The sequence below is a fragment of the Eucalyptus grandis genome, chromosome 5 (assembly GCF_016545825.1).
Source record: "Eucalyptus grandis isolate ANBG69807.140 chromosome 5, ASM1654582v1, whole genome shotgun sequence".
In the NCBI taxonomy this organism is placed as follows: Eukaryota; Viridiplantae; Streptophyta; class Magnoliopsida; order Myrtales; family Myrtaceae; genus Eucalyptus; species Eucalyptus grandis.
This window is the reverse complement of record NC_052616.1, coordinates 9,633,481-9,644,318: the sequence shown is the minus strand read 5'-3', so window position 1 is coordinate 9,644,318 and position 10,838 is coordinate 9,633,481. Positions and strand designations below refer to the sequence as shown.

At 43.6% G+C, this 10,838-nt stretch overlaps 1 protein-coding gene and 1 non-coding gene across 2 annotated transcripts; both read right to left on the bottom strand.

Annotated features, from left to right (window-relative positions):
• Nucleotides 1–236: 236 nt before the first annotated feature.
• On the bottom strand, nucleotides 237–4,434 carry LOC104443964 (probable inactive receptor kinase At4g23740). Its single transcript, XM_010057530.3, is given in 4 exon segments — nucleotides 237–1,373; nucleotides 2,114–3,076; nucleotides 3,079–3,415; nucleotides 3,906–4,434. Coding segments are annotated over 3 exon segments (1,902 nt in total). The 5' UTR covers nucleotides 3,359–3,415; nucleotides 3,906–4,434; the 3' UTR covers nucleotides 237–714.
• A 4,625-nt stretch (nucleotides 4,435–9,059) lies between these two features.
• LOC104443963 lies at nucleotides 9,060–10,741 on the bottom strand. Its single transcript, XR_005551035.1, has 3 exons — nucleotides 10,241–10,741; nucleotides 9,965–10,064; nucleotides 9,060–9,521 (listed from the first exon to the last, which is right to left on the bottom strand). It is a non-coding gene; the product is annotated as an uncharacterized LOC104443963 (transcript).
• Between the last annotated feature and the right edge of the window lie 97 nt (nucleotides 10,742–10,838).

Sequence of the window (10,838 nt, the reverse complement as noted above, 5' to 3'; positions counted from 1 at the left end):
AAATAACGATAAATCCTAAAATAGACTATTTTAGTTCTTAAACACATGTCTATAAATTTAACTTAGACTAAAATCTTCATACAAAAAAAAAAGTGGCTGGTTCCATCAGATCAAACCAGATTGGTGGTCCGGTTCCCGGTCCTAGGACCAAATGGTCAACAAAGGGCAATCCCTTGAGATGAAAAGTTGCAGCTACGGATCAGTTCGGGTACGGAACAGAATTACTACATTCTTGATAATGATCTAGAGGTCGCACTGAATTGGAAAAGCTCGGATAAATTACAAGATCAAGAAGAACATGCGCGACCTGATTAATCCCAAGTACACATTTCCATCACATCCCTTTCCACAATTATTCATCCCAATCCTAACAAATGTGCAGCAGCATTAGAAGGAACTAGGATGAAAAAGTAGGAACCGGAGGTTCTTACAAATATGAGCATAAATCAGCTGCTTGGAATCACAAATATGTGCAGAACATCTATTTTACTGCCTGTACCTGGCATTAGGATTTCAAGGACAGATGCAGGCATAACACGGTTTTGGCTTAACATGTATCAGGCAGTAGGCTGAGTGGTAGAAATTCTGTTGCACCGAGAACGGGAAGGGGCAAGATTGGCAAGAAAAGAGTAAATAACAAGAATATGGACCCAGTGAAATGAGGTTTAAAAACATAAGTTACCAATATAACTGACAGTGATGAAGAAAAGGAGCTCATTGTGAGGGCGCGGGACTCGACCTAACAGCTGGTTGCAATGGCGATGACCTTTCGGATCTATTTTCGGAGGAAGGCCGGTTATTGGTTTCAAGACACCGGACATTCTCTATCATTTTCGCCACGTCAGCCATCTTAGGTCTCTGATCCGGCATCCTCACGACGCAGGCCATTGCTATCTGCAACATCTCCACCAATTCCTCCTCAATATTTGGATACCTCATCAGCTCGACATCAAATACTTCAGCTGTCCACTCTTCTCGCACCACGGAATGAACCCACCTCACCAAGTGCACCATTTCACCGTAGCCTGTAGCGTGAACAGGAGATTTTCCAGTTAACAGTTCAAGCAAGACGACTCCAAAGCTGTAGACATCCGATGGCTGTCCTGCTTTACGAGTGTCTGTCACTTCTGGCGCTCGATAACCAGCAGCTCGGGAAATGGGTGGAGCTAGGGAACTCATTACAGCAGCCAGGCCAAGATCAGAAACACAGCCATACTGCTGTGGGTTGATAAGGATGTTTGATGACTTGACGTTTCCGTGAACAAGTCTCCCATTGTTCTCCAAATGTACACGAGCTATGCCTCTAGCTGCTCCAAGGGCTATTCTCATTCTGCTATCCCAGTCTAGCGGGGTCCTATCCTCGCCTAATTTACCTGCAAAGTTGCAAAGGCACCGGCTAATAAAAACCCTGGGGAAAATTTAACTCTCAAGAAAATGAAAAAGTGGCCTACTTTATCCCACCAGGACAGTCCAAAGGTTTAACTATAAGATAAAAAACAATGAAATCAGTATCTGCATGGCCGTATTAATGAATTATGCGAATCGGGTTAAAATCGAGGACTGGGTCATCAAGAAAATTATACTTGGATGGTAAATGCACTGCTTAATGGCATTGACATAACACTGACAATTATTTTCCCTTAGAGGAAAGAAAAGTTTTATCTACCTGTTGAGCAAAGTGAAATTTGATTTTCTGATAATAAATCACAAGTATATACTATGCAATCCATTCCAAATTCAATCTCTCTCTCCACATCATTTCCTTTCTGCCCCAAAATCTTCAGTGGAGAGCATTCACTAGAGATGTTAAGCAGATTATATTAAGTAGCCTGATTAACTGCAATAAGCCATATAGAACTCCATGTCTTGTAGATGATAGATACTCTTTAGTCATTCGCTCCCAATATTGGTGGAAGCACACCAACTAGCAGTCAGCGTCAGAACAGGAAAAACTTCACCAAATAAACCTCTCAACAAGTAAAATATGCAAATAAGACATGCTCATCGTGGAGTAGATTACAGTACCAGGAAATTCCCTAGGGCAAACCGAGCGAAGTAAAGTGGATGCAATGAAAAACCGAGCAATTAGAAACATGTACCACCAGGAGCGTACCGTGTAAAAGGGTAGAGAGGCTCCCCTGACTGTAGTAATCATACACCATCAGCTTCTCATCTTTGGAGTAGTAATAAGCTTTCAGCTCGACAACGTTTTCATGCCGAATTCCCCCAACAATTTCCATCTGTTGCTCGAATTCTCTCTTACCAGCACTAACCTCCTTCAACCTCTTCACCACTACAGTCACTGCATCCTCCAAGATAGCCTTGTAAGATATACCGAAAGTCCCCTTTCCAAGAACTTCAGCAGAAGCCCTCAATAAGTCCTCCAGATCAAATGCATAATTGCATCCCTCGAAGAAAACCAGCCTATTGTTTGCATCTTGGCTCCTCGAAATAGCTTTCTCGGGCGACATTCTCATCTTCGGCAACTTTCCCGAAAACATTTCTTCGCCTTTCCTTTTCGAGCGACGAATGAAAATGAGAATGCCCACAGACGCAAGTGCCAAGAGACAACCCGCGATGACGATTGCTAATAACGCCATGCCGTTAAGCATCCTAGGAGTCTTGGACCTTGGCTGAAGATCACAAGGAGGCGAAATAACAGGAGAAGGATGAGGAGTAGAATTTGGAAAGGAAAGGTCATTTCCAGCAAAAACCGAGCTAGGAAATCTCTCGAGGGACTTCGGGACACTGCCGTGCAGATTATTGTTGGACAAATTCAACAGCTGCAGCTGCGGCAGCTGGAGATCAGGAATCTCGCCGGAAAGGAGATTACTGGCAAGATTCAAGCCATCTAGCTGGGTCAAGGTCGCGAGCGAAGAAGGGATGCTTCCATTGAAGGCATTGTTGGAAAGATTCAAGATAGTCAAGTTCTTCCAAACAGAGAAGTCCCAAGGCAAAGGGCCAGAGAACTTGTTGGACTGAAGATAGAGATACGACAGGTTCTTCAAGTTGGCGAAATCGGACGGAAAACTCCCGGTTATGGCATTCGACCGGAGGCTGAGGATCTGCAAATCCGAAGGCGGCCGAGCGTGTTGGCCGGAATCGGGCCGTGAAATCCGACGCCGGGTAACCTCAAGGCTATCACCCTGGACCCATCTTTGTCGCAGGTCACTCCGACCCAGTTGCTGCAAACGGGGGAACTCTCGGTCCAGTTCAGGTACCGAGAGTGCGGCAAATTGTCGGCGAAATCGAGCAGGGCTTGCTTGTCGCCGGCCAAGTCGGCATTCGCCCGCAACACGCCCGCGCCCACCACCAGAAGCAGGACCGAAGACAAGATGCAGAGAGCCCCACCCATCATCTCCCTTTCGCCAAACGAGGAGCTGCTTTGTTTCTGCAAATGCCCACTGAGCCGTTCCTGCAATGCCCACCACCGACGGGTTTCAGCAGGCCGAAAAGAAGAACAACCCTAAATGGGAAGCGACGAGCATTTCAAAGAAAAGGCGAGGGAAGTGAAGTGAAGTGAAGTGAAGGGAAGGGAAGGGAGAAAAGGGGTCCAGATTCCGAGAAAAGTTCGCGACCGGGATGAATATTTGCGCATAAAGAAAGTAGAAGGCTTTGAATAGTGCAGGCGCGGTCAAAAGCGCTGGAGTTAAATCTGCAAACTCGAAGCCTGGACAGCACACCAGAAGAAGCCGAGTTTCTTTTTGTTCTCTAGCTTTTCGGGCCGATGGCGAAAATCGAGAGCTCCTCGTGAGGCGGAGACCCCCAGGAAAAAGTTCCCCAACCCCGTTGAAAACTCCGAGAGACTCCGAGAGGTGGGCAAAAAGTAAAAGGAAATTCGAAAAAAAGGACAACAAGGAGGAAGAATGCTCGTCAGGAGTAAAGAAAAAGGCGAAAAAACTCACAAGCGCCTCGCGCTTCCTGCCTTTCTCGCTGTCTCGCCTTTTCTCGAATTTGAACCGAGAAGAGCCGGGTCAACTTCCGCGGACCGCCTCCTCCGAACCGGGAACCTCGCCGAGAAAGCCCCCCCGCCGATCAGCTCAATCGATCGCAGCCCCACCCCAGCTCGACTCGCTCCCCAAGACGCACCTCCGGGTCGACCCACCTGCCGGAAACGTCTCGCCGGACGACCGAAGCTGTCTCGAACGCGCACCTCGCAGCTGCCCGGAGAACGGAACGTTAAGGGAGGGGGAGGGGGTTAAAGACCGAGGAATCGAATGCGGCCGCAACGGCTCTATGCCGCCGCCGCCGCCGTCGTCGTCATCAACGGGCGTCGTTTCTGCATCGGTTTTCGGGGGAGTACGTAACCGACAGGGGGAGAGGGCATTAATGAGAGTGGAAATGGAGAAGAGTGGGGCGCGTACTTATGCGGTTTTCATGGAGGAGGCGAACTGTTTTGCTCGTGCTGATTGCTGTTACCTGCGACTCGCGACATGTGACGAGGAAGAGAGGAGAGAGGGAGAGAGAGAGAGAGAGAGTGGGGTTGGGTTGGGTTCGGGATGGGTTTGGTTGGGGGAGGGTGACGTGGCGGGTTCCTCGGCGTTGATTCGTTGACGGATTAGGGATTGTCCGGAGAATGGACTGTTTTGATCTTTTGGCCGCTTTAGAGGAAAAAAAAAGACTTGTACGGGGCTTTGGAGTTCGAATAAGGGCGATGTTGCGATCGGTCGGATGGAATCGAATCGTAGTGGTGAAATTCTCGAAATTTCATTGGCTATGATGATTATCTATCACTCCATATCTGTTTACCATTTCGAAAAATGAACGTTGTGATGCGATTTTTTACGTCACTGTAGTTGTTCGAAACTTCCGATGTTAAAAATATCCTTTATTGAGAAAAAAAAGAAGAAAAACGAAAAATTGTATAGCATGTGTAACTCGTGGGACGTGAAAATGGAATTTTGTGTCATTTATCTTGGTAGAAAAAGATGGTTGGATTTTGCCACGAAGGAAAAATTTAAATCTTCACTCCGTCAGTTTTCTTGAATCGTAATGAGTAGTCATTGAAAAATCATTTAGTCAAAAAAGACTTTTTTTCAATGTTTGATCTAGTTTGTTTCAATTTGAAGATGCTTCGAAACAAAGTATACCTTGGGTGGCTCGAGTCAAACCCAACTCATACCAAACACATCAGTTTGGTTTCGGTTTGCTTTACTATCATTCACTTCAAATTTCGAATGCTTTTTCATATTAAAATTGCAAGAGAACTCTATTTATTTTTTTATTTTTTTGGGTCGAAAAGAAGAGAACTCTATGTTACAAAGTGTTAAACAAATGATGAGTTTTTTCCTCTCACCAATAGAGTAGAAATTACTTTAAGCAATGCAATTCTAGAGTGTAAATATTTTCCTTAAAAATAAATTTCAAATGTAATTTTTTTCGTTATTTTCTATTGTAATAATGATACAAATAATCTCAAAATTTTAATTTATTCAATGTAATTCCTGAACGTTAGTCCAATGTACAAGGTTGTGTATGAACTTTTAGTTTATTTAATATGGTCCATAATCTTTTAATATATGTTTAATTTAGTTACACATTAGGGTAAAGTGCATGAATTATATCGAGCAAATTAAAAATTTAGGGATCACTTGTATATTAGGCCAAATTTCAACAATCAGTTGTCTTATATTTCCTTTTTTTTTTTTTTTTTTTGGGTATGTTGAATTTTTGAAGAAGAGATGGAGGGAGAGATTCCTAGCTTTTTCAACCGATCTTACCTGGCAAACCATGTTGGTCCAAAAGATCTTCCCACAAAACCTGTCGATCATCACCTCGCCTTTTCCCCTCTTTTTTAATGTCTTTTTTGGCTGCGGCCAAGCCTTTTGCCCAGGCTTTTTAAGTCACCCCAGCAAATTAAATTTTGAAAATTTTTGAATGGCCCGTATATATGTGTGTATACTTTATTTTGAAATTGACATAGACTATAAAAATATAATTATTTAAAAATTTCTTCTTCTTCTGCTTCTTCTTTTTTCATTTCTGGTTTGGGTCCTAACCAAAGAAGATGATGTTGTGGAAAGTGGCTAAGGGGATTGCGATGGTGGAGATGGAGACTGGTTTTTTGGTGTGTTTCTTTCTAAAAGCAAATGACCAACTAGATGGAGATTAGAGAGAGAAAGAGACTGTTTACTCTTTCGGGACGTCGATAATACACCTACCAAGCACATCAGTCCTTGAGTTCTTTGACCGTTTCCTTTCTTCCATTTTATCATTGTTTCCTTTTGTTTTCCCATGGCACAAACTAGACCTAAGACGCGCCCGCACAGCGCAAACTCTCGCGCATTCTAGAAATCTCAGGCCCAGCTCCTGTGTATCCTGTTAAGTCACGCCCTTATTATTGAGTTTGAATTCACTAAATAGTCGATAGTGATCCCTTAAAAATCTCACGAACAACAATGATTATTTGCGCAATGAAAGACTTGGACTTTTTTTAGCTTTCAAGCAAGAAGTGGGAAGTCAGATTGAAGTAAGGTTAGATTTGAAGTGAAGTTGAGTTTGAGTTTTCGGCGAATGGGAACAAGCTGCTTTGAAATTTGGCGTTGAAGATGGTGGCAGTGACTAGGGGTGGCCTGGCAATTAGGTGGGGGAAGTTGATGGATTTGTACGGCCACTGTATGTCCATGGAACCCACAGAAAGAGGCAGGAAAAAGGGCATTTTCAAATGTAATTGCTAGGAGTGGACCCGAATCTTAGTGTTACCATTAGATTAGACATCGAAAATTACCATAATTTTTGCACTACATTTTCATGCTGGATCAATCAACTTTAAAAAATAAACGTACATGAGTTTATTCACGTGTGTATATCAATAATGTCACGTGACTAGGAAGTATGTTCGGCACGTTCATCGATATTGCTCATTTTAAGTCACAAAAAGGCACACATCCACAAGATTGTATTGCGTAAGAAAACACTTAAAAGTCTAAGATATTTCAACAGATGGAACAAAATTTAAGTTGTTAAGAAATGACTCTTAACTTGAAATTCGTAAGAGATTCATTAGGATCAAAGTTGAGCCAAAAATCCTTGACTCGAATTAGTTAGTTGGATTCACAAATCTCGAAATCATCACGAAAGGTCAAGAACAACACCTGAATATGGAGCTAATTTATTAAAAGCTCTAGCCACCGTAAAAAAGAAACCCGTTGTGACAAAATCGAGTCAAGCGAAATTGATTGGTTAGTCTATCCAACCGACCCTAGATGATGGGCAAGCATATCCGACCGCTGGACACGTGAATCGGTCTAATCTGAACACACCTAAATGTAGACGGCTCCCATCTTTTTCTCCATCTACGGCCACACGAACGCCTAAAGCGGGCGAGAACGAAAGGGATGAAAATAATGCAAGAAAGCGTCACGAGAACAGCAGCCATCTCTTTCGAACCTACAGAAACGCAACCCGCATTGACCAACCCTCGAGGGAGAGACACATGGCTCGTCCGCACCACGAGCCGCGGACTACCATCCAAAAACAGCGGGCCTCTCCTTGTCGGCGTTAATGTCTCGAGGCCTGCTAAGCGGGCCCGCTAGCAGGCCTGGCGAATCATCTCTCCCTCGCTCTCGCGCTCGCTCGCTTGCTCGCTTTATTCGTCGAGGGGCCGTGCGTGCGTGGCGACAAGAGCGAGTCCGACCGGGGTCCGATCGACCCGTGTTGTGGTGCACCTGAAAAGCGGCTCTCGCCATTACGGCCGAAGCTCGTGGGGAGCTCTTGGCTCTTGGACTCATCGCGCAAGTCTAACTCAGCCGGAGCGTGGCCCTGTGCAATGTGCATAGGCCCAAGATCGCCTTTTCCAATGGATAAGAGGGGGGCACCCGCACTCTCCACGCCCGCTCGACACCTCCTAACGACGCCTCGATGATTTTCGACCATTCATTCATCGATCATTCGTTATGTTGCCCCAACCGCCTTTATGCCCATCGTGTCCGCAGTTCCACTGGACGGGCCACTAAACGGAGATGGCAACAGGGTCACCATGCTCCACGCCGCAAATCAAATCACTTCCGTTTCGGCTGGAAACAATGCGCCCTAAATTGCAAACGCTGCATGGTCTCAGAATATCACGCCACGGATCGCCCTATGTCGTCGCCGCTCGGGACGACAAGAGTGAACCAATTCACTGAGCGGCGATGAGGTCACGTCGAGGGGCACAGCGCCTGGAGAGAGAAGGCGTCTCATCCATTTGGGAAAAGTGGTTTGGTTTTCATTCAATTAGAGAGGAAGTTGGGAGTCAAATCAGGAAGTGGGATGGCTCGGCATCGCATATGGTCGGGGCGAGGTCGTGGCTGGATTTACGTGTTTTGGAGGGGAATTTCGCCCTCGAGCCTCGGGCCCACGGACGGTCACGATTGTTGTTGGGCTTGTGGGCCCATCGATCTTCTCATCATCATATAGTACAAAATAAATATAATTTTTTGCATTCCCCTTTCAACAAATCAGAGTGGCGCAGCGGAAGCGTGGTGGGCCCATAACCCACAGGTCCCAGGATCGAAACCTGGCTCTGATAAGCAGAGAAAAGCTTCAGGCCTTGCCCATCCTTTTTTGCTGTGTGTGTGTATATATATATTTTTTTCCTTTTTCTTTTCCTGAGAAAATGACCCAAAATGGTCCTTAAACTTTGAGTTGATACGCAATATAGTACATAAAATTTTAATTTATTCAATGTAATACTTCAAATTTTGTTCAAAGTGGTCTTTAAGCTTTTTATACATATTCAACTTAATCCTTGAATTATGTAAAAATAATGACATAAATGGTTATTGAACTTTAACTCAATTTATAACATAATTCTTGAATTTTTAATTTGTTTAATATGATTCTCGGACTTTTGGTATATATTCAATTTAATCCCTCTAAATTATATACAAATGTTCAATGTTGTCCATAAACTTATAAATTGGGCTTTATTTCAACAATCACATTGAATAAATTTAAAATTCAAGAAACATATTTTACATTTGACCAAAATTCCAAGATCTTTTGTGTCATTTTTTTTTTTTTTCCTTTATTGTTTTCATGGGGGAGAGAGAGAGAGAGAGAGAGAGAGAGAGAGATTATATAGTACAAAAGTGCTAACTGACTAATCAGTGCTCATACAAAGTTTGCTGATATTGATACATCACATTACTGCCGAGAGAAGAAAAAGGACTCTCTGCAAACAGGAAAACAACGGCCACCATCTTCTTGGAAGCTGCTTATTGTCCTAATGATAATAATACATCTTGATCTTCTTAGCAAAGCATATGCTTCCACCCGCAAAAACAGCGGATGAGTCGGAAGATTGTAGCGCCTCACCCTCCATTATTACAACGAACACACCCCGACCTGATGTTGAACTTACATCAGGTTTCAGCTTGAAGGGACGTAAGAGAGTTCCAACCGTCCTGTCCATTCCTCGCCCGGTTTGAGGGTGATCGGCTTCTCGATCACCGCCCCGTCGACGCAGAGCATCTGTCGGTATTCTTCGTCCCCAAAATCAGGTATGGACTTGGATTTCTTCTCCCATGGATTCCAAACCACTGTGTAGACATGCAATCACAAGACACCATGAGAATTAGACGGTGTGGTAATCTTTTCAGGACATGCTACTCTTCTTTTTCTTTTTCCTTTCCAGCTAAGTGACATGATAACCAGGGCATGTGCACTAAAGTGATGCAGGACATCATGAGAAATGAGTATTGAGATGACATAACTTCTTGATTGCAGCTAAACCAAGGAGCAGCTAATGTTGGTGACAGAATAGACATTGACGGTGTCAAGATGCATATGATTCTTTCAGTTGACAGTCAACTTTACTAGTCTTTCCATCGTCTGATAAAATGGGCACACTCAAGAATGAAGATTAGGTCAAAGTTGATACCGACCCAGAAAAGTAACGAGAGGCTTTTGCACACTTTGGGGCATTTTAAGCTCTGGTATAGAGGTAATCATCCATGCACACAGTGATGCAAAGGAAGCTTACCTACATCTGGAAGTCCTTCCCTTTGAATTATAAAAGTCCGCTTCCTTTCATGATCAAAAATTGCAATCGTATCTGTGGAGCCAAGATACACCCGATCCACCTACAACATAAGGAAACCGACTGAGACAAGAAGGCTCACCTTGGAAATTTCAGTCTGACTTGAACCAATTCTGCTTAGTAGCTAAACGGAAATCTAGTATCCTACAGGGCCACATTGGAAATGACAGAGGCTTTGCTAATTGTTACCAGCATAATAGCACGGGTCTAAAACATTACCTCAGATTCAAATGTTAAAGCATCTCCTTGTTCTGTGAAGCGCTTTTTCTCGTATAGGTTGTCAAGGTAGTCAAGCGTCTCCAATCCCTCAATTCTAACTTCACTGCCAGTGGAAATTAAATGAAGTTACTTGTTATGCTCCTTCAGAAATGACCATATTCAGCCATGTGCATGTAAAATAGTGAGTTGACTAAGGAGGCACTTGACATGCACAATATCCGTTCATGCAATAAAATTTAACACATATGATAAGTCAGACACACCAAAGACGGTAAGTAATAACTGCAGTTTGGCTGAACCATGTCTCCAGTTATTTTGCGAAGCGTCTGTACACTATTAATTTCGGTTGATGCTTTTAATTTCTCGTTAATGATTATGACGTCATAAGATCAGTTCATCAAAAGTAAAATCTTAGAAGGCTGCAAGCTGCAGAAAATTGTTCTGCATAGCTGTTAAAAAAGAAGAAGATGCAGCCAAGAGACCTTTAACTGCTAAAAAGGAAAAAAAAAAGAACAGTGATGGATCCACTATCAACTTGACAAATTCGGACTCCTGGAAACACACTTGAAACTCATTATAGTATGAATTAAATTTGTGA